At 36.4% G+C, this 25,502-nt stretch overlaps 1 protein-coding gene across 1 annotated transcript in view; it reads right to left on the bottom strand.

Moving 5' to 3' along the window:
- Positions 1–25,502, bottom strand: part of LOC150078125 (uncharacterized) — a 281,371-nt gene that overhangs the window by 58,270 nt on the left and 197,599 nt on the right. The window contains exons 14-15 of the mRNA XM_090384470.1: positions 13,143–13,317; positions 6,055–6,336 (exon numbers count right to left, since the gene is read on the bottom strand). Coding sequence (XP_090240596.1) covers positions 6,055–6,336; positions 13,143–13,317 — 457 coding nt within the window. The remainder of the gene's footprint in view (positions 1–6,054; positions 6,337–13,142; positions 13,318–25,502) is intronic.

Below are 25,502 nucleotides of genomic sequence, written 5' to 3'. Positions count from 1 at the left end.
GTCAGATAAGATTGGCCCTTAACAAATCCATGCTGTAACTGCAGTATAACTGTATTCCTGTCTTGATGGACCTGCATTATTTCTTTAACCAGAGACTCCATTATTTTCCCTGAACTAGAAGCTAACAGGTCTACAATTACACGTGTCACCTTTTCATCCCCTTTTATAAATTGAGAATACATTTTCACATCGCCAGTCTGTAGGGACCGCCCCTGATCTAAAGATGCTCTAATAATTATGGCTAAGGGTATGCTTCCCTCCTTTGCTGTCTCCCTTAATATAATTGGATGGATCCCATCAATCTTAGGTGGCTTTTTTTATGTTAAGCATCAACAATTCCTCTTCCACTTTATTCTCAGTTATCAAAAAATCATTTAAAGAATTCCTCACGTGAATGTAGATGCAAAATACCTATTCAGTTTGTCAGCAACCTGAGCAGGGTCATCAACAGTTAACCCATGAACATCAAGTAGCCCAATGTAATTCACCCACTTCCTTCTACTGATAATATAAGTAAACAATTCTTTGCTGCTTTTCTTGGCATTCTTTGACATCGACTTCTCATAATCTGTCTTAGCTTTCCTAACTTCTTTTGTGATTTTATTACAGACTATTTTATATCTCACGTAGGCTTATACATAACCTGATAATTTATATGCATCCTGTGCATTTTTATTCTCTGCCAAAAAGTCTCATCAGTTCATCTGACATCCATTTAGGTCTAAGCCTTCAACAGTATTTCTTAGTTGGCATGAAAAGCCTAGTAGCTTCTACAGTTACTTCTCTGAATGCTTCCCATTTAGAATTGCTGTTGGTAGCATCATTAGTTGGTGCCTGCTGCATCAAATTTTAAAACTGAGTGACACCATTATAGTCTCCCTTAAGAAAGCAAGTGTTTCCTTTTATCCTTGACATTAATTATGCCTTTAAGTAAATCCCATATCAGCACAGTGTAATCACTGCAACCCAGAGGTATTTTACCTACAGGTTCGTAATTCATGAAGAATGGCTACTGATAATCAGATCAAGAATATTTCTTCCTCTTATCACCTCTCTAACATGCTGCTATAGAAAGCAGTCATCCAATAAATCCACAAAAGTCTTGTCAGTGTGTGAGTGACCAACTCACAAGTTCCAGTCAATATCTGGAAAGTTAAATCCCCCATTGTAAGACATTCTAATTACTGGCCCACTCTTTTCTCTGTATAGTTGTTTGTTATACTCATCACAATCATTAGACCTATAATACACTCCTGCTCTCTCTTTTTTTTTTTTTTTTTTTTTTTTTTCTTCCAGTGTTTATCATGCCAAACTAACTCAACATTGCACTGATCACCCATGTTAACTGGATGCACTTGCCTTAGATTTAATATGCTTCTTAACTAAAAAATATTCCCACCCTCCTGCTGTCCTTTCTGTACACACACTTTACTCCCCATATTCAAATTCTGCATCCCTTACGTTTGAGTGACACCATATCTCCAATATCCCCAAAATGTCTGCATTTGATGACTTCAGTACTTCAAATTTATTTATTATGCTCTTAATGTTAGTGTACATGCATGTATATATGCATGTACACTAACATTAAGTGTACATGCATGTATATATGCACCTGTTCTTACGCATGTATATATGCACCTGTTCTTACACCAACACAGCTCATGTATTTACTTGTTTCATGATGACCCACAGCAGGGCTGGAAATCCCCAAACCTTGCTTTTCAGTATGTTACATGTTCCAATAGAAACTGTGCAAGAATCACTTTCACCTCTGCCTGTGGCTCGCACTAGTTAATCCATTAGTTTGTGTATCCCCACACACTATGACTTTTCCGACAACCTAACAATGCTTGGATAGCATTACCAGATAGTCTTGCACTCCTTCTATTTAAGTGTACCCCAATCCCTGTGAAAACAGTCTCTCTCTCTCTCGTTAACAAGTACAAACCACACTGAAAAATTTATTCCATGCACTTTGCACAATCTCTCCAGAACCGAATTGATTGACAAAGCTCTCAACATGTACTCCCTCCTGTCGTTTCTGGGCAGGAATGCAGAGCACCTTCAAATTTAGTCCTAACCCATGACTTTTTCCCAACATTCCCCTGTACTTTTTTTTAACTACATCTCCTCAGATCTCCTATTCTTAATTGCATTAGTACACACATGTACAACAATACACCTTTAGTGCCCTTAAAAGATGATACCTGCTCTACAACATCATCTACTTTTGCCCCTGGCAGACATGACCTAGTCCTATTCCACCTATTCTTTTTGCACAATATATTTCCTGTTTCCCCAATAGAGCCACTAACAATAATTACCTACTGTGGGACCAGTGCATTCTGCCTTAGGGATTGCTGTTTTGTTGGCTGATGCACAAGTGAAGGCTCTGCCATTCAGCAGGGCAGCTGAGAGCTTGATGGGTCCCTATTTTAATTCCTTCAAGGACATTCACCCTGTTCTTCAAGCTCTAATAAACACCCATCAGAATGCTGAGTTTGCACCTAATTCCCTCATACTCTTTGCACCAAATGCACAAAAGATATTTTCCTTGGATATATCATGTCCCATTCTAGAGAGGTCCACAAACACAACACAAGTAGCACATTTTGTAAGGCTGTGAACCATAGGAGAATCGCTCCCTTCAGTTCTCTCCCAAGCTACAACACTCCCACTACTTTGAACCCGTTGCTTTGCTGCTCTTGTCTGAGGCATGATTTCTGTTTAATTTCAATTTAACTTGATATTACACTAAACCAGCAGATACCTAAATGCAATAATAAGTATTGCGTTATCAAGTTTACTTTATACATATTATGCTATAGTGTCACATTAGTAGAGTTTTGAAGTAGTTATAGCCTTACTAGAAATAAAATTTCTTAGCTAAAAAAAAAAAAAAAACCAACCCACATGGTTAAAACTTACATGCTAATTATTTACCACAATAAAAACACTACAATTCCACTACTAATTACATGAGACAATATTCACACGAACTTACCAATACAAAAGCTCTAGGAATATTAGTATAGTACGCTAGATACTATATGATAAAATCGCATTATTAAAACACATTTGTATTGCTATGAATTACAGTTTATAGGCCTCTTTTGATACTGATTACACTGCTACAAAGCTACATATAAACCTCCAAGTATCGCCTATATCAATACTATAACAATGGCAGCAAAATTCAAACGTTCTTATTGATACAACACAATGGTGACAGAAGTAGTGTGGTTTTTTAGGGCAATTACAAAGGCCAAGTAACTAACAAATTCACCAACTTAATCAGAGAATCACAAATAATTGCTACACTACTAATTTTAAACCAAAAGTAATAAAAAAATAATAATAATTTTTAAGCAATAAAGAAAGTTCTGCTTAGTGGTTTCCAAAAAAGTTTCACATTCAGATAGCCTCATTAGCAGAATTTATCTTACATCTCTAGTTTGCAATGTAAACTAGCACACCTGAAGCCAATTCATTAACAAACAAGAAAAACTCATTAAACACCACCTTTAACATAATTTTACTATTTTTCTTGCAAAAATAAAAAGATAGAGAAACTCTGTGACCAATTACATTATGATGGCGAGACAGGAAAAGGGTCAAATTCAGTAAAACAGATGGATTTTCCACTGTAAATCTAGAGAGTTGGCAGCTAGATTAATACTAACTCACAAACTTATAACACACAAACTAAACATTAAAAATTTCTCAAGGTAACATAAAGCACATCACATCATATGACCAAACTCATCTACTGGCAACATTGAAACACTATTTTACAAATTATAATGGTATCATTTTTTTTATTACATTATAATTTTTAAAATGTTTTATTGTTGCCAGTAGACAAACCTTGGTATACAATGCATTCCGTTACCTTGGGAAATGTGATATAATTCATGAGGTTAGTTTGGTTGTTTTTATAAAAAAAAACACTGTAATTTTAATTTAAAAATTAATATATTATTCATAATTGTATCTCTTGTAATGTTAAAATAATGAATGGCATTGCAAAGTGCCAAATTTAAACTATTTCTATCCTTTATCAAAAAGTTTAGGGATAAACACAAACAAACCAAGATCTGCTTGTGTGACTCATTTTGCCTTTCTGCTAAATGACAGTAGTGATGGGCATAATCAAATTAAAAAAAAAAAAAAGTAAGAAAAGCCAGTTATACAAATAGACAGAACTAATGTTATTAAAACGGGAATTATAGTTCCTCAGAGCGGTTTAATACTTAGAACATACATACAAAGAACGGTTTAATATACAAAAAGCTTTCGGCTGAGTAGACAGCCTTCTTCAGTTAAACAGAAAAATATATTAAATGACAGTTAGAATGGAGATGTGCACTGCCAAACTGGTGCGTGAGGCGCGTGGCTAATTGTTTGAGGTTGAAGTTTGTGGCTGTGATGTATGGTGGTGACGTGGCCAGCTTTTGTCTATGGACAGAATTATTGCTTCTGTGATGGGGTTAACTTGACAACCACTGTTCCTGTTCAAAGAGGTATCCGAGCATTTTATGTTTAACGATTCCAATCAGGTGCGCCGTAGGTAATGGTGGGACCTGTCCACAACCACGACATCGCGGTGTGGGTCAATGTCGTGGTGGGTTGTCCAGACGTGCTCGGCAATAGCTGAGTGTTCCACATCTGCCAAACAGATCGCCCTTTTATGTTCTGAGAGGCGTTTCTCGAGCCGACGTCCAGTCTCTCCAAAGTAGCAGCTAGTGCAGTCACGGCAAGAGATGCGATAGACCAAACCACTCTGCAGAAGGGTGGGGACAGGTGTTTTCACGTTGGAAATGAGAGAACGTAGTTGGTTTCCTGCCTGGGAGTTGGATGTTACATCCAACTCCCAGGCAGGAAACTACGTTCTCTCCAACTCCCAGGGAGGAAACTATGATCTCTCATTTCCAAATGAGAGAACGTAGTTGGTTTCCTGCCTGGGAGTTGGATGTTACATCCAACTCCCAGGCAGGAAACTACGTTCTCTCCAACTCCCAGGGAGGAAACTATGATCTCTCATTTCCAACGTGAAAACACCTGTCCCCACCCTTCTGCAGAGCGGTTTGGTCTATCGCATCGCTTGCCATGACTGCACTAGCTGCTACTTTGGAGAGACTGGACGTCGGCTCGAGAAACGCCTCTCAGAACATAAAAGGGCGATCCGTTTGGCAGATGTGGAACACTCAGCTATTGCCGAGCACGTCTGGACAACCCACCACGACATTGACCCACACCGCGATGTCGTGGTTGTGGACAGGTCCCACCATTACCTACGGCGCACCTGGTTGGAATCGTTAAACATAAAATGCTCGGATACCTCTTTGAACAGGAACAGTGGTTGTCAAGTTAACCCCATCACAGAAGCAATAATTCTGTCCATAGACAAACGCTGGCCGCGTCACCCATACATCACAGCCACAAACTTCAACCTCAAACAATTAGCCACACGCCTCACGCACCAGTTTGGCAGTGCACATCTCCATTCTAACTGTCATTTAATATATTTTTCTGTTTAACTGAAGAAGGCTGTCTACTCAGCCGAAAGCTTTTTGTATATTAAACCGTTCTTTGTATGTATGTTCTAAGTATTAAACCGCTCTGAGGAACTATAATTCTCGTTTTAATAATATGAATCCGGAGCGCATAGGCCTCTTTCACCATATCAGAACTAATGTTATCAAAACTAAGCTTAAGTTTTGCCTTATACCATGACTGACTGACTGTGTGTGTGTGTGTGTGTGTGTGTGTGTGTGTGTGTGTGTGTGTGTGTGTGTGTGTGTGTGTGTGTGTGTGTGTGCGCGCGCGCACGCATCAGACACATTTCCAATTATGCCGTTCTATTCAATTATCAAACACCCATAATTGATTATTTTGATTACGAGTCAATCAATTATTTGATTATAACCTCTCAATTATGCCCATCACTAAATAAAAGTGCTGAAGTAATATATTTTATAAAATATGAAATGCCAAATACAACTTATAATTATTACACGTGTAGAAAATATAAAAAACACCATGGCTTACCAAACACAGTAACTGTAGCATTAGCAACAATGATACCTGCTGCATTTTTAGCTGTACAACTGTATACCCCCATATCATTAGCCTTTACATTAACAATAAAGAAGACATCATCTGTTGGCATAACATGCATCCTTCTCTCTCTAGCAGCTGGAAAATCATCCCCACCATCTTTCTGCCAAGCTACTTCAGGATTAGGCTGTCCTCTTGCACCACATTCTAGCCTTGCTGTACTTCCAGCCTTTACTGTGATATCATATGGTATTTTGGTAAATAACGGGAACACTGAAAAACAATGAAACATGAAACAATATAATAGTCGGATACCTACTCTTTTCTGACAATATGTATCCAGTCAGTGGGCAATTTATCAGAATACCACTCCTCCACATGAATCAAGTAAGCTGTCATGCCAGTGTTGCATCTCTATGGCTAAATACAGACAGACAACTGACATCATCAACAGTCATTTATGATAGTAAAATGGCCAATATGTGTGATTTAACCAATTCTGAATGTGGAATTATGGCCAAAGCCTAGAGGGTGTGTGTCATTATTATTGCAAGAAGCAAGCATAGTGAAATGGTTGTGCACAACAGTATTAAGAGTGTACTGAAAATGGCTTGTAGCTGAAAAGATGAGTCAATGAATCACTCTAATGGGATCAGATGGCAGTGCTCTCAGGCTTCAAACAAACAAACTAAAATGACTCAATCCCTCTGCTATTTACATTATTCAAAATGGATTAAATAGCAGAGGAATACTGCTATTATCTCGGGGAGTACATGCCAAGGCAAATCATTGGTGTTCTATAAGCAAATGAAGGAACGTACAATACTGAGTGGTAGGGGCTATTAATAATAAATTGTCCACTGGGCAATTAGTAAAATAAACAATTAAGAGGAGCAGATTATTAGCAATGATATCATTAGAGTGTTACCTGTAACTGGTACTAATGTTAACACAGATACAGAAAAAAGAAGTCCACCATTATGCATACAGCTTATATAATGAAAAATCTGATATACTGTCAATTTAATAATAAATGTCCTACATTTGGGAAATAACAAATTGAGGTCACTTATACACTAGGTACGGTAGAGCTGAAGGGTGTAAATGAGGAAAGAGACTTAAGCGTTTTGATACAAGCAGACACGATGGTTAGCATACAGTGTGAGCAAATGGCCAGGAAGGAGCACATAGTGTCTTATCAATGATTTGTTGTTGCTGTTGTTATTTGGTTTTTTAGGAGCATTAGCAACTAAGGCCATATTGCTCCGGGGATATGCAGTGGTCATTCCCTGACCTTTCCGCATCCTCCGTATTTGGTGGTCACAGGCTCGAACCCCGGTCTAATCAAGAAGCACGTGCTATGCACTGCTGCTCCTGCCCACCTGGCTACGGAGGCACCTATCAATGATTTACTGTACTTGATATCTATGGAGGAGGAGATTATAGTTCCATTACACAATTCCATGGTGAAACTGCACTGGGGAATACTGCATTCATATTCGGGCCCTGAGACAAAGACATTGCTCAGACTATGCAAATGAGGGGGCATAAATTCAAATTGAGGAAGGACAGTTACAGAATAGTTGTGCAGAAGTTTGCCTTCAGCAAGTGGGTGGTTGTTTGCTGGAACAAGCTTACATCCATTGTTGTGGAAGTAGATAGTCTGAATAAATTCAAGGAAGAACTACACAAACTATTGGATGGAATGGATAAGTGAAATGTTTTTTTTTTTTTTTTTTCCCCTTTCTTTTTTTTTTAACCCTTCGGGGGGAAAAAATGCTGTATAAGCTTGCTTTCTTGCATAATTTGCCACTATTAATACTAATACTAACTTCTTCAAAAGGAGAAAAGTTGGATGCCTTATCTGGTGAGAACAGAAAAGGGGCATCATATAAAGGGAGTTAAAAGAAATGCAGGTTACAGAAGCTTGGAAACAAAGCACCCAACTTTGGAAGGGCAGAGATCTGATTGAGGTGTAAAAGGTGCTGAAAAGAGGGAGAAAAACTTACAGCAGAATTTTTCACACTGAAATTGGATACAAAAACCAGAGGAAGGAGTATAAACTACTGGGAAAACAAACAGACTAGACCTCAGGAAGCTAACCTGTGGGGAGATTTGCTGGTATTAGTATTAATAGGAAAAATAATTCAAAGAACAAGCTTATTAAAAAAAAAAAAAAAAAAAAAAAAAGTCACTTCATCATCCCATCCCTTCTAATAACTTGGCTAATCTTTCTTTAAATTTATTCAAATTACCTACTACCATTCATGTGTTGAAGATGGAAGTTTGTTCCAAGAATCAAGTACTCTGACTGAAAAATATTTTTCACACATCTATCCTACAACCATACTTTGTCAATTTAAATTTATGTCCCCTTGTGCATACTCTCTGAAAAATACTGCTATAGCAAACAAGTGCTGAGTGAACTGCACTATAGCAGCGGTTTTTTTCTCATTTTGAAAATTGTATTCAAAATGAGAAAGCATAAGAATGCCATCAGAATTTGTTTACTCAATCCATTTAAAGCCCAACACTGCAAGACTTCTCACATGTGCCAAATTTTCATACACTGAATACTGCAGAACTCAATTCTTTCTTGGTAAAAGTATCCTTTTGAATCCCTCACGCCTTGCTGCTCTTTTCTACACCTTTTCTAATAGATAAACATCCTTCTTGAAATGAGGCAACCAAACTTGTATGCAAGCATCCTCTGCTCAGCACCGTTAATTGGGACCATAAAAACAGACACTAAGTGAATCTGCATAAAGCAGAAGAGATTTATCCATAGAATATAATATAAATAATTTTAAATGGATTGTTATAACCAATGTTTGGCTGGTCGTAAGGCATCATTTCTTTGTAAAACAAATATTAAATGTAGCAGGAACATTTAAAGCTTTAAATATAAACTTGAAATACATAAATTATGTGATAAAACATAAACAAAATATATTCAATAAAATGCAAGAAAGCATACCCTAAAATTACAGAACCTCAAATGTGTAACTGTACTACATTATTTACAGTAGCAGTTTACGATATTACTGATTTTCATATTGCTCAAAACCATTAAATGTAGTGTAAATCTAGCAATCATCCAAATCCAGTATTTTTAAAATGTCCGATTTAGTTTCCAATATAAAATTTTTCCAAGATTCTTCTTAACCTTCTTCATATTATTAGTATTTGATTTCTCTGAAGATATCTTACAAAAAGAGAGAATGAAACTATCTACAGGGTAAACTAAAATCAATCATGCGGATACAAAACGCACGTAAACCAAAACAAAACTGAAAAGAGCACTGCTGAGCAACGCTACCAAATACTGTGAACTTCAAAGCAACTCCTTGTCAACAACAACAGTTCCTAAAGAGAAGTTTTATAAATAATATTTCAATAAACTTTAGCTAATTAGAATCCCCTGAGCAGGTGCTCCCTTTTATAACACCACTGGGCGAGTTGATGTATAAAGCATATATATTTTTCAACATGCAAGAAAGGGTGCCATGACTGCTTTGATATATTTTCCACCTATGGCATTGAATGACCATGGTGTTTTACATCATGGACATAGAAAACTTGTGATAGTACAAACAACTACAGAAAATTAGCACAGAAATGCAAATTATCCACAGACATGAAAAATAACTTTTGGATAATAACAGTCATTTTTCAAAATTTCTCATCATAAACAGAAATACTTTACAGCATTTCCAGTTTGGTTGTCAGTTCCTCATTAATTACAATATCAGTTAAAATTAAATCAAAGAACATCTCTTCGAAGACAAGTACTGTGAATTGCAATCGATTGGGTGGCTGATTTGAAAAATTGAACTGAAAAGCATTAAACATTTTTTTTTGACAGGTCTCTCAGCACACAAACACCTCCTAATGGGTAACATCTCTCGAGGTGTTGGAGTAAATAAAGCTATTCTGAGGAAACAGAGTGCAACTCTGGGTGAGGGTATCAAAAAACAGTGCTGCAGCAAACAAGTGCTAAGTGAAGCATGCTATAGCAAGAAACAATTGTATTCAAAATGTAGCCTAACTATAGCCATCTTATACAAAAAGATAAATGCCTCCTTGACCCTGCTGGCAAAATTCCTGTGGATCACTGACAGTAATGCAAGAACTCTTAGCAGCCCATCTGCACTCCTCAGAGAGCTCCATGTTAGACTACAAGTATCCCTACATCTTTTTCATTCTCAACTATCTTGAGTATTACTAATCAATTGGTATGTTATTCTGGGATTACTGTAACTCATATGCAGTCTCTTGCATTTATCAATGTTAAACCTCAATTACCACTTTTCCTACGAGAGCTGTTCAATAAAGAATTTTTTTTTCCCCCTTTCCACAACATACCTTTATTAATCATCCATATTTGGATGGCCCTTTTCATTTTCAAAGTACCTGAGTCTGATGAAATGCATTTACTCCAAAGTTTCTGCCATTCTTCAAAAACATAGTGAAAGCCATTTTTTTACATGTATTTGAGAATCGCCTCCAATGTCTTTACAACTTCTTCTAACTTCTAACAACTAGAAATGTTTTCCATGTAACTCCTTTAACTTTGGAAGGGAAAAAAAATTGCAGGGCACAAGATCAGAGCTGTAGGGCCAATGAGGAACACATCTGACATTAATTCTGGCTAAGTACTCGACAACAGTATGAGCAATGTGAGGTCTTGCATTGTCCTGATGCAGCCTCCACCCACCTGCAAGCAGTTTTAGTCATTTGCAACGCATGCAATCCCACAAAGTGTTTAGTACAATTCTGTAGTAAGATCCCACAACAGTCGTATGATGTGGCACAATATGCTAGTAAACCATTCCTTGAATGTCAAAAAAGAGATGACTGTAACCTTTCCTGCAGAAGCCACAACTTTTACTTTCTTGGTGTTGGCAAAGATGTAAACTTCCGAACAGAGCTTTGTTGCTTACTTTCTGGGTCAAAATGATGAAACCATGTCTCATCCTCCATCATCACCTTGTACAGACCCTCACTACCTTCAATAACCATCCAATTCAGCTCCTGACAAATCACCACGTAAACATGCACAAACACGTGTTTGTGCATTCTGGGAGTGGAGAATACCGTGCATGCTTCCTACTGATATTCTCAACATCTCTGCCAGTATCCCTACTGTTATATGATGATCATCTCTCATGATTACAGAAGCAGTGTTTATGGTTTCTGTGGTGACAGCAGTGGTTGGAGTTCCAGGAACGTGGACTTTTGTGATTGAATCACATCCATCTTTAAACATTCTAAATCACCTGTGATCTGTGCTACATGGAAGTGTAAATTCACCATAAGCCTCTTTTAACATTTCACATTCTTCAGCTGATATTTTCTTGAAACGGAAACAAAATTTGTGAGCAGCATACTGCTTCTCACATGTCACATCCATTGTTGCATAGACAAAACTGAATAGGGATAAACCTGATCAACCGCCAAGGTCGCACCATGCGGACGACTCAAATGCACAGCTGCTATGTAATGCAGCTCGGTTTGGTCTTAAATTCCGCAGCTGAGCTAGAAACAGCAAGCAGTATGGTTGCTCATGAAAAATTATGATCATTCTTTATTTAGCAGCCTTTGTAATTTATCAAAGTTTTGTTAGATGAGGAGCATACCCTGATTACTGCCATTAAATCATCCTACCAAACACTGTTGTCAACTGCTGGAATAAAGTCTTCTTGAGTGGATGAGATTGACAGTCTGGTGAAGCTTAAGGGGATTAGGAAAACATCTCTAATCTATCAATGTTTGACTTTATGCGACAGATCGTCGCTTTATTGTTCCCATTTTCCAAAGTCGCTGGACTTAGGCAAACTTCAACTTTCAAATTCTCTCTCTCTCATAGCTGATATTGCACCCTCCTTCCACGATTTTCTAGGGTGTCCTCATCTTCTCTTCCCTTGTGGTATCCACTCATATAAAAATTTTAAACCATCTCTCTTCATTCATGTGTAGATGTCCAAACCATCTCAGCCTCCTATTTTCAATTCGTTCTATAATATCTTCATCTGCGTGCAAACACCTTCTAATTTCTTCATTTGTAATCCTCTCAAGCTTGGAAACTCTAGCACTTCAACAAAGGTAGTCCATCTCTGGGACCCTAAGCTTCCTTTTGTCACCCTCTTTCAGTGTCCACACCTCACATCCGTAACAAAGTATCGATTCCATTAACGACTGTCCGATATGTTTTTTCGTTCTAAGGGAGATATTGTTGTCCACCAGATAGTATTGAGGGCCCAAAGAATCTTCCTACTTTGATGAATTTGTGTACTAACTTCCTCTTTCTCCAGTCCTTCCTTAGTTATAATACAGCCAAGATACTTGAAGTCAACAGATTTTAGATGTATAGATTGTGTAATTTCCAATTCGTCTAAACACTCCACTTTGTTTAGGAATTCTGTTTTTGTGAAAATGATATTGAGGCCCGATTGGTTAAGATGAAGTTTTCTTAACACATATTCCAAATCATAAGCTTCTTGTGCTATGATGACTTGATCATTGGCAAAATTGAGATTCCATAAATATCTGTCATTAATTGGTACTCCCATTCCACAACAGCTTCTTTTCCTTCTTGCAAGGTGCATTCCAAGAAAACATTAAACAATAAAGGTGATAAGCTACATCCTTGCCTCAGCCCCATTGTTAGATAGATTGGGTTAGATAGAGACTGTCCAACTTTAATAAATGCCACATTGTTATCACATAATTCCCTAAGTTCAACAAGTTCTAGATCAATTGACGTCTGTTGTAGGGCTTTCCATAATTCCTTTCTTGGAACAGAGTTGTATGCCTTTTCTAGCTCGATGAAGCACCGAAGAGTATAACCATCTCCAATGATGCTTAAATTTACATTCAACTGATCACAGAGTAGTGTTATTTAACTTTAAGGTATTAATTAAATCTACAATACTGTTAAGACACTTAAGTTTCACAGACGTGCAGTAATATATAAAATTCAGTGAATTCAATAACAAGAGAAAAGATATATACAATGTAGCACTTATCATATCCCCCTCCCTTCCATTTAAAAGATTAAAATGTAAAAAGCTATTTACCATGTACAGTTATAAGTGCTCGAGTAGAATACACTGCTCCAAACTGATTTAAAACAACACACTGATAACTTCCTTCATCTCCATCCTGAATATTTAGGAGATGTAACAAGCTGGTATGAGTTCTAATGTCACCTTGTTGAATTACAAGCATCTGCACATGGGTCCAACTTATTAGCTGGAAGAAACCAAACAATGATATGAAAACTGGCAATTATGCAAAAACAAATTATAAACATTAAATTACAAAACTATATGTTTTATTTTAGAAATAGCCTCTTTCTATACATAAGGCCTATTCAATATCATGTTAAATGAAAACTTAACTGCTTGTTTTAAAAAGTAATACAATTCCATATTATAGCCTTCTTAGTTTGACAGTTGTTTATTTAGTATAAAATTAGTTTAAAAATGGAAGAATTACCTATATGGTGTCTTGCAGAACACTTCAGTGCTGATACTCTCCGTAGTTGAATAATTATACAAATCGATTACTGTATTCCACTCTCTCGTAGACAAGATCGGTGATCCAATGTACCACGGAATCGGGGACACGCAGACCCAGAATACATCAAACCACCACCCCAATCTTGAGCGAGAGAATACAAAGCCTCCGTATTTTTAAAACAATTTAACTGTTAGGACCAAATAGATACATAGTGAATGCATACTTTTAATACTTTAAAACTAATATAATTAAGACATTATTGTTGTTGTTATTTGGTTTTTAGGAGCATTAGCAACTAAGGCCATATTGCTCCAGGGATATGCGGTGGTCATTCCCTGACCTTTCTGCATCCTCCGTATTTGGTGGTCACGGGCTCGAACCCCAGTCTAATCAAGAAGCATGTGCTATGCACTGCTGCTCCTGGCTACGGAGACGCCTATTAAGACAAAAAACATTAAGACTCCTCTGAAACATTAAGAGACTAAGGAATTTTGTTACTTCCCTGAAGCGTACAGGGCTTTTCGACCAGGGTCATGATCACAGGAAAGTGAAACTGCGGGTATTGCGGGGGAAATTTTATAGTGTGGAGATTAGTTGCAATCCTGGCACATGCGCGTGAAGGACCATGAATCAGAGATGGGGTAGGGGCGACATACATTGACTGAATTTTGATGCAATTTAATTTCAAGTGTCTCCAAAATTAAGTTTGGTGTAATCATGTTGGATGCTGAAAATTTTTGCTTCGTTGAATTGAAAGGTATGGTCTTAACTGATCGCATGGAATGAGAGTTCCAAAGCCAAGCCAATGAGCGGGATGAGAGAACTTAATGTTTTTTATGTCTTAATAATATTAGTTTTATCTAAGTATTAGAAGCATGCATTCACTATGTATCTATTTGGTCCCATACCCGTTAAACTGTTTTAATATATGGACGTTTTGTATTCTCTCGCCCAAGATTGGGGGTGGTGGTTCGACGTATTCTGGGGTTGGGCTTGGGGTCCGTGGGTCACCGATCCCGTGGTACATTGGATCACTGATCTTGTCTATGAGAGAGTGGAATAAATCGATTTGTATAGTTATTCAACTACAGAGAGTATCAGCACCAAAGTGTTCTGCAAGACATCATAGACGTAATCCTTCCATTTTTAAACTAATTTACTTATAACATAGAACTTCTTGAGCTGTTGCTGCTCTGTTATCTATTAATTAAATACATTCCTATAAATTCCTTTGACAATTCCACAAACTTCGCTTACTCTCCACCCATATCCTTTCAACCTCGCAAGCATGGGCGATTTCTTGCCTACCTTGGTACAGAAATATGCCAAATAAACACTTAGATATTCAGCCCAGGATCACCACATAACTTTCCTAAAATATTGCCTCAAACAAAACATTACTCCGAAATTTGCTATGGTCAAATTCAACTAAAATTTAACGGGCATAAACAAACTAGCTTACACCACATCACATGGTATCATGAACCTCGCCCTGAGATCTCGTTATTCAGTCAAGGAACAATATCTGCATCAAGTCAAACACATCTGCAATAAATTAAGAAAATACCTTCACCCTAACAATTGGCCAACCTTGAAAACCACTATAAATTTTTGTCACGAAGCACTAGCTTTGGAAATTAGAGACCATCACAGAAATAAACTAATAAGGCTATCCCGAATACCTGACATTCCACACTAATTACCTCGAAACACCACTCTCAGCTTGCGACACAGCTTTCCAGCCCCATATCACTAATCTCTCAAAAAAAAAAAAAAAGCTTCTTAACCTGTGACCAAATTTCGCTTCTGTCCAAAAGCTTAAACTACAATCTAACCCCACCCCCACAATTTGCCCAAGAAACAACTTGTTACAGACGTTGAATTTGTACTTCAGAATGTTCTGTAGAAAGACAGTCATGCAACAGATAAACCAAGTAGTGAACAACCCTAAAAGTCCGCACCTCCCCCAATTAAATAGTAAAGAAACCTCAGCACTACATGACCTTCAAAAAAACAAAGATATCGTGATACAAAAAACAGACAAAGGCGATACAGTACAAGAAGTCAATCCGGAACCTTTTTTCCAATTTAGTCAACCAATATAATAATAATTTAACGACATACTGAAAAAAACAATTACATTACGATGGCCGAGTTAAAACAATTAAAAGCTAGAACGTACAATATATCCACATTTTTTAGCCAGGTTTTTACCTGGCCAAAAAATAATATAGTCAAACCATTCAGAAAAACCATAAAATTTGGAATAAAAAATTATGATTCGCTATTTAACATCCTAAAAGATAAAACACTTAAAGATAATGACAACCTTTTTTCCCTTGCTGTCACCTCTCTCTCTATATACCAACGGAACGTCGCATATACCCTGGCCTTTGTTTAGCAGTCAACTGGGACTGCTAAACAAAGACACCACCCCTACCAATTAACCACACAAAACTCTCAATTACTGCTATATTCGACCTGAAAAAACTTTTAACTAAAATCAATTATATCAAACAAGTTTATTATGGCTTACCCATGGGGTTAAATCTAAGTGGTTTACTTGCAGAAATATACCTTACAATTATCAAAACAATACATTTAACTCCGTTTCTTTTGCAGATCACCTACTATGGTAGATATCTGGACGATATACTTTGCCTCACAGATGCGGAGACCACACGGGACATCCAACAAAACTTAAATAATATCCATGCAAGATTAAGCTTCATTCTAGAATCCGAAAATACTGAAACAAAATCATTACATTTTTTTTTTTTAATTTCACCCTCACACGGGTTAGGAATAAAATCCAATTCAGCATATACAGAAAGACCACCAACACTGGAATGCTCCTTCATTACAAGAGCTACTACCACCCCTTCATCTATAAAAGATCTATCATCCTTAATCAATTTCTTAATGCCTACAAATACTCAACATCTGAATCAGCCCTAAACACAGAAATACAAACACTACAAAACAGATTTCAAAATAAGAGGTTATCCTTTATACACGATTACCCATTATAAACAAAATAAGGATACAAGCAAAAAGCAGATTAAGTAATACCTCTCCTGTTATCAACAATAATAACATAAAAAAATATTTTATTGGTTTACCATATATTGAACAATGTTTCCAACAACTAAATAGTATTTTCAAAGACACGCAATTCAAAATCATAGCCAAACCCGCAATGAAACTACATGCTACCCTAAAAAACCATGAAGTCCAATCCACGTCCAGATTCAAATTAAAACGACTTAGTCTACGATGTATCTTGCAAGGATTGCGACTCCTCATACCAGGGATCCACTGTACAATCGATACGAGAATGAGACAACATTCAACATCTGTCCTCTCATTCTGCTCCTCGGCTTCAGAACTCACATTCCATGCGATCAGCGAAGACCATACCTTTCTATTCAACAAAACAAAAATTCTCATCATCCAACATGATTACACCAAACTATTAATTTCAGAGACACTTGAAATTAAATTGCATCAAAATTCAGTTGATGTACGTCACCTCTACCCCATCTCTGATTCATGGTCCCTCACACGCACATGCGCCAGGATCGCAACTAATCTCCATGCTATAAAATTCCCCCCACAATACCTGCAGTTTCACTTTCCTGTGATCGTGACCCTGGTCGAAAAGCCCTATCCGCTTCAGGGAAATAACAAAATTCCTCAGTCTCTTAATATTTCAGAGGATCCTTAATGTTTTTTACATCTTAATAATATTAGTTTTAAAGTATTAAAAGTATGCATTCACTATGTATCTGTTTGGTCCCATAGCAGTTAATTGTTTTAAAAATACGGATGTTCTGTATTCTCTCACTCAAGATTGGGGTGGTGGTTCGATGTATTCTGGGGTTAGGCTTGGGGTTCGCAGGTCCCCGATTCCGTGGTACATTGGATCACTGATCTTGTCTATGAGAGAGTGGAATACATATAATTGATTTGTATAGTTATTCAACTACAGAGAGTATCAGCACTGAAGTGTTCTGCAAGACATCATAGAGGTAATTCTTCCATTTTTAAACTAATTTACTTATAACATAGAACTTATTGATCCATTGCTGCTCTGTTATATATTAATTTAGTATTAAAAACACAAAATGATACAATGAAGAAATGTTCATATGATATCAGCTAAAAAAAATTGGCACAAATGTAAGCCACATATCACTCACTGATATTTTCATCTATATATTTTTCATTTCTGTGTTCAAATTGCATAAACTTTCCAGCTATTCAAGGAAAGTGGGATCCTCTAATTTTCCTTAAAATTTTGCTACAGACCAAGGAAATTTGTGTATTGATACTGCTAACAGGTTCAACATAAGCTTTTCTAACCACCCTCAAAGGGTATCTGAAACTACTGGCAAAATTTCAGCTATGATCTCACAAGTAAAGCAAAGCAATCTATCCCTCTAGTAGATGTGTTTTTCTCTCCTATTTTTTTTTCTTTTTTTTCCCCCCCATATCTCTCAGTAAACATTGTTCAATTTTTTTTCTCTCTAATTTATTATAATTTTTTTTTATCACTGTTATTGTTATACTGTTTGTGCAAGCTTTGCTATAATAAAATATATTTTTCAAAACCAATTTGTTTTAAGTAGTAAAAATTGTTTACTACTTAAAACAATGTCTAAACATTGTTTCTATCCAACACCAGTTTTTGGCATGAGTGGGAGTGTCAGTATATAATATTCTTGGAGTTTTGTTACCAGATCACATATATCAAAGATGGTATTATAACAATATGCTTTTCAAAAAACAATTTGTTACGAACACAGTGTTTTTTTTTTTTTTTTTTTTTTTGTAATATACAACATATGACGGCACAAAGTTTTCATCATCTGATTCTGTATTTACTGTGATGTTGGAATGCAAACACATGAAAAATGCTACTATAAAAAACACAAAACAAACACAAATGGTAATTAGTAGAGATTTTAGATTTCTCACATTTTCAATAGTTGATTGAAAATATGCTGGAAAAAAAAAAAAAAAAGCAGTATGTACTGGAACTTAAGAACAAGTTTGAGCTTCTGCAGACTGCTCAGGACGAAGATATCGACGAGGAATATTACAACTTTCTGAAAGTGATAAAGCCCAAGAAACCTATAGGGAAACAGAAATCCAAAGAAGAAAAAATTAGTCAAGAAACACTTGTCATGATGAACCAAAGACGACAAATGAAGAGCAAGAAAAACACTGACAGGGAGAAAATTGAGTATACTGAGTTATGCAAAGCCATTAGAAAGAGACTCAGAGAGGACATAAGAAGATTTAACACAAGAAAAGTAGAACAAGAATTAAGGGAAAACAAAGGATTTAAATCAGCAGCCATGAGCAGTAATACAGAAAGACAAATGATACTGAAACTGAAGAATAGCGATGGTGTACTTATAAACAGCAGAGAAGGCATAATTCAAATAGCAGAAGACTACTATAGAGAATTATACAAGGAGCGAGGGAATGATTTTTTTTTTTTTTTTTTTTGATTTGGTAGTTGTTGGCGCATCGGCTTCTGTGGCCATATTGCACCTCCTAAGGTTTTTGCAGTACTTTGATCCAAGCCCGAGGCGGGAATCGAACCCGCGACCTTTGGGTTGCCGGGCAGGTACGAGCGAGGGAATGATGCCAGCAGTGGGGAAGATGGATTGCAAATTAGTAACACATACGACATACCCGATATTCTTCCTGATGAGGTAGAACATGCATTGAAGAAAATGAAGAATCGGAAAGCCCCGGGGGAAGATGAAGTTACAGTAGAGTTGTTAAAATTGGGAGGAAGAGACATAACACAAAAACTGGCAAGGCTCTTCACAAAGTGCATTAGAAAAGGTGTGATGCCTAAGCAGTGGAATAATGCAATCATAGTTTTGCTGCATAAGAAAGGAGATAAATCAGAAATTGGAAATTATAGACCAATTAGCTTGTTATCCCATATCTACAAGTTGTTCACAAGGGTCATTACTAACAGATTAGAAAGAATACTTGATGAGAATCAACCGAAAGAGCAAGCTGGCTTTAGGACAGGATTCTCAACTATGGATCACCTTCACGTAATATCACAGCTAATGGAGAAAGCAAATGAATATAAAACACCATTATGCCTGGCATTTGTGGATTATGAAAAGGCATTTGACTCCATACAGCATAAGGCAATGTTTCGGGCACTGGAAAGACAAGGCATAGATACTCCATATATTATGATTTTGAAGAAAATATATGAGAGTGCTACATCCTTTATTAGACTAGACAAAGACAGTAGCAAATTAATTTAAAATCGAGAAAGGAGTTCGACAAGGAGACACAATATCTCCGAAGCTGTTTACTGCTGCTCTTGAGGAAGCTTTCAGAAGATTAGACTGGTCGCAGAAAGGAGTCAATGTGAACGGAGAGTACCTAAACCATTTACGATTTGCAGATGACATTGTGGTCATAAGCCACGATCCCAAAGAATTAGAGGAAAATCTTAATCAGTTATGCACAGTTAGTAAGGATTTTGGACTAAAGATGAATATGGCTAAAACAAAAGTAATGATGAACAAGTATGCCACGGAAAGGGAAATAATGATTGAAGGAGCAGTAATTGAAAAGGTGGAGTCATATACTTATCTGGGACAAGTTATTAGCTGTAATAATGATAAATGGCTGGAAGTCAAGAGAAGAATAAATTTTGGATGGATAGCATTCAGGAAATATAGTCACATACTGAAGAGCAATATCCCAGTTTGTCTGAAACGTAAAATAATGAACCAATGTATACTCCCCACCATGACTTATGGAAGTGAAACTTGGGCACTCACCAAAAGAATGGAAGAGAAGCTAAGAACTACACAGCGAAGAATGGAACGAATTATATTGGGAATCAGACTGTTAGATTAGAATTGAAACACAGGGATTAGGCGCAGCAAACTCAAGTAAAGGACATTCTTATCAAAACTAAAGAACTAAAATGGTCTTGGGCAGGACACATAGCTCGAAGACATGATGACAGATGGACTAAGAAAATAACAGAATGGTACCCAAGAGGAGCTAGAAGAAAACCTGGAAGAAAAAGGCGGAGATGGATAGATGAAATTCATGAGTTTTTGAGTAGTAAATGGATGGCCAGTGCTCAAAACAGAAGGAACTGGAAAGTTGCTGGAGAGGCCTTCATCCTGCAGTGGATTGAAAATGGCTGATGATGATGATGCTGAGTTTTAACTGCATGGATTGGATGGCTGAACAGAGGGTGCAAAAGGTCTAAAAATTGCAAAATTGAGCCCACATGGCTGCAGATGGGTTAAAAATGATAATAAAAGGTAAGGTCAGTGTTAGCGATATAGTAGACGAGCACTTAGAGTTTGGCATCACTGACATTTTGAGCACTCCAAAACAACAAACTACACATAGCGTTCCTAATGTCAGACCGTGTCAAACTAGAATGGGCATTTCTAACATTTCACTGAATACCACCAGTGACTCACCCTTTCTATTCTCAGTTGCAAAATGGATGTTGTTCAAGTTGGATGTATTGTGCATTTATGTATACAGCTAATTGCGAGTAGAAAGAGAAAACGATGATGGTGGATTCATTCAGCAAATTCAGAATAGGTTAAAAACATGACAGTTTTATATTACTGTAAACACATAGGAAGAAGTGTGTTTACATAATATAAATAGGTTAAAAACATAATAATAGGTTAAAAACATGAAAGTTTTATATTATGTAAACACAGAGAAAGAAGTTTTTTTTATTTTACAGAATGTCGATACAGCATTTTGATGAACTTTAATGTTAATTAGTGAAAAATTTTAAATGTTAATTTTTTTTTTACTAATTAACATTTTTGCTAATTAGTGAAAAAAGATACTTTTGAACATGCTAACACTCTTTTCAAGTGGCAGTATGACAGAGGGATTAAATTAATGTTGACTACCTTTTCTTGGACACCTTTCAATTTACTGTCTTTCTACTTGCTACTTCACTTCAGGTTCAGATGCTTTTAATTCTGACTCCCCCCCCACACCCTACCATTTGGCGCCTCCGTAGCCAGGAGCAGCAGTGCGTAGCACACGCTTCTTGATTAGGCCAGGGTTCGAGCCTGTGACCACCAAATACGGAGGATGCGGAAAGGTCAGGGAATGACCACCGCATATCCCCGGAGCAATATGGCCTTAGTTGCTAAGGCTCCAAATAACAAACAAGCAACCCTACCATATCAATGTTTACATCTATGCTTTATGTGCTGTACCGACAGGCCAACTTCCACTAACAGAAATATTTCTGAAATGTTGTTTTCTTTGTTTGTAAAATTACTCTATTTCCACCCGCTATTCTTATTCAGAGTTCAAGGGAATTACTTTCGGTTACATAAAGGGCAACCTTGTTTGATTTTACCACAAGGGACTTTTCAGAATAAAACACTTATTGTTACTGTGTTCACATTTATTATTTCCAGATGGAATACTGACAAGTACTTTCCATCCTTTTTGAATCAGGAAACATTCTCCACTACCCACACTGTAATGGATTACTTTCCATGCAAAAAAAAATTAGTGTTGTTTGATTTTATGAATGTCCACGTAAAGACGACAGTTTTTGAAGTTTATAATGCAGCTATCAATAGAAATATTTTCTTAAAATTTTGTTAGAAGATCAAATATACATCCAGAAAACATACTGTACCATACTGTTCCCTAAAAACAATTACAATAAAAGCAAACTTTTATTTTATCAAATGTGCACTGTTGGTATTATCAGTTTTACACCACATTTTCCCATTTCCAGTGTGGCGTCCAATAGATGTATTTCCTTGATTTTGAGTTAATAGATGCAATCACAATGCACAAAGGAAGTACAATGTTTTTGTTTTTCAAAAACAATTTGTTGCAATTCTTTCGGTTATGTTTCTTTTGCCAAGAAACAGTTGCATGAATTTTTTTTCATCCTGTCTCATGCTCATAATGACACTGATGTTGCAGCTTAACTGCTTCCTTTCATTGGTTTCACTACATTTTTCAAAAAAAAAATAAGGTGTGAGAGAGAGAGAGAGAGAGAGATTATAAAATTATATCAGATACAGAAAGACACCGAAATTATGTTTGAAACGAAAGGTCCCAAATTCGTTTTGGAAGAAGACAGAGACCGCACGTGATTCTGTTTTATTGATGCCGACATTAGTTGTACTGTTGCAGTGGATTCTGATTACTGTTTTGATCTTATTTAATAATAATAAGGTTCTTTATTAACTTAAATTATATACATTTGTGATTATGTATATATATATATATATAGTTATTTCTTTTTGTATTATCATTCTATTGTGGTTTATTCCGTCTTTGTTCATTTTCTTAATTACAGGTATTTTCTACACATAGGTATTATAGTTAAGACATTACAGGTCTTTAAGCTAGCCTAATCTCGGTTATCTTAATTTCCCATGGCCTATACATTCAGGATTTTTCAACTTGTTACGCATTGCTAAAAATTATATCAATTATTGATGAAAAACTGTAGCAATACTATTTTAAAACAATATTATATAATATTAAACATATTTATACATTTTTGTATTACATCTTTATACATTTTTGTATTACATCACATGGACGTCAATCCCCTACTTCATCGGGGGCTTTGAGCGGATTGACGGTCCATTCGATGTAATGCATTTCTTACTTACCCGTTTCTGTTTGCATCTATCACAGCTTTGCTATTTTTTCAAATAACTAAATTCTAAGTTTCTATTTAAAATTTTTTGGTCCCAGGTTTATCTTAATTGTTATCAGTTAAATCAGTACTATTTATTATAAATTTATTATGAACCAAATTAATTCCCCATAATTTCTACAGCAACTGTGATAGAATACACGAAGCCCTACGGGTAAGTTTATTTAATATATTGCAATAACATTACTTACTTGATGTGTTTCAATGTAGGTCGTAGAGTCGAAAAAGGGAAGTTTCCCGCCCTTAACTTGTTTTAAAGATGGCTATTTTTATTGCGCAGTCGCGTTGACGTTTCAATGTGTTACTTCCATTAGGTTTCACGTTTCACTTCCAATAGGTTGTGTGCCGATGGTGTATTGGCCGAAGTCCCCGATCTTCAGGCCAATGTCTTTTATGGTGGTTTTGTAATTGAATTTCGATGAATTTACTTAGCTGTGTATTTACATAATTTTTACATTTATTTTATTTTATGCCTTACCTCGGACAGTGCCGGTACCGCTTTTCCAAGGCGTAACAGCACTTAATTGTCCGGAGGCAAAGCTATATACATATTTACAGCCTCTTACAATGGGTGTGGGTGGGGGTGAATTTTGGCAATAGGTCATAGTGCAGTCAGGCGACGAGCCTCGCCTGAGTGCAATAAACCTAATAAATAAGGGGCTACTCTTCTGAGCAAATAGCTTTGCCTCCGGACAATTAAGTGCTGTTTCGCCTTGGAAAAGCGGTACCGGCACTGTCCGAGGTAAGGCATAAAATAAAATAAATGTAAAAATTATGTAAATACACAGCTAAGTAAATTCATCGAAATTCAACTACAAAACCACCATAAAAGACATTGGCCTGAAGATCGGGGACTTCGGCCAATACACCATCGGCACACAAACCTATTGGAAGTGAAACGTGAAACCTAATGGAAGTAACACATTGAAACGTCAACACGACTGCGCAATAAAAATAGCCATCTTTAAAACAAGTTAAGGGCGGGAAACTTCCCTTTTTCGACTCTACGACCTACATTGAAACACATCAAGTAAGTAATGTTATTGCAATATATTAAATAAACTTACCCGTAGGGCTTTGTGTATTCTATCACAGTTGCTGTAGAAATTATGGGGAATTAATTTGGTTCATAATAAATTTATAATAAATAGTACTGATTTAACTAATAACAATTAAGATAAACCTGGGACCAAAAAATTTTAAATAGAAACTTAGAATTTAGTTATTTGAAAAAATAGCAAAGCTGTGATAGATGCAAACAGAAACGGGTAAGTAAGAAATGCATTACATCGAATGGACCGTCAATCCGCTCAAAGCCCCCGATGAAGTAGGGGATTGACGTCCATGTGATGTAATACAAAAATGTATAAATATGTTTAATATTATATAATATTGTTTTAAAATAGTATTGCTACAGTTTTTCATCAATAATTGATATAATTTTAAGCAATGCGTAACAAGTTGAAAAATCCTGAATGTATAGGCCATGGGAAATTAAGATAACCGAGATTAGGCTAGCTTAAAGACCTGTAATGTCTTAACTATAATACCTATGTGTAGAAAATACCTGTAATTAAGAAAATGAACAAAGACGGAATAAACCACAATAGAATGATAATACAAAAAGAAATAACAATATGTACTCTGTTCGTACCCATGCATTGCTAAAACAGCTACTGGGACAACAGTAAAAGCTAGAGATAGAAATAAATTAAGTAAAACTACTATAAAAGCATATTAAAAATAAAATACAACATGAATTATCATATTACAAAAGAATAATATATATATATATATATATAGATAAGCAGAGGAATCTAGCAATAAATTGTCTATACAAAGTGAACAACTTATTTCGTTAACTAATGAAACAGTATTATAATAGTTCGGAAAGATTTATTTATCAATTTCAATCCAACACTTCACCTTTATTTCTTTGTTGGCGTAATCCTTTAATGCCATGTTGTACAAGGCAGGCCTCCTTTCCACCTCACAAATACTATACCACCTCATAAATTTCTCAGTGTCAAACATAGTCTTCTCCAAATAACAACAAACAAACTAATGAACAATGAAGGACAACCACCCCATGCAGGGGAAGAATGTCTCCTCAGGCAATACAAATGCTCAGTTGCTTGCACTTTCAATGCCTCCGAAGGCATCAGCAGGCGTTGAA

This window comes from Mastigoproctus giganteus, chromosome 11 (genome assembly GCF_048544385.1).
Source record: "Mastigoproctus giganteus isolate SK-2022 chromosome 11, ASM4854438v1, whole genome shotgun sequence".
NCBI classification, from domain to species: Eukaryota; Metazoa; Arthropoda; class Arachnida; order Uropygi; family Thelyphonidae; genus Mastigoproctus; species Mastigoproctus giganteus.
Note: the sequence above shows the minus strand (reverse complement) of the source record. Positions and strands in the feature narration are given on the sequence as shown.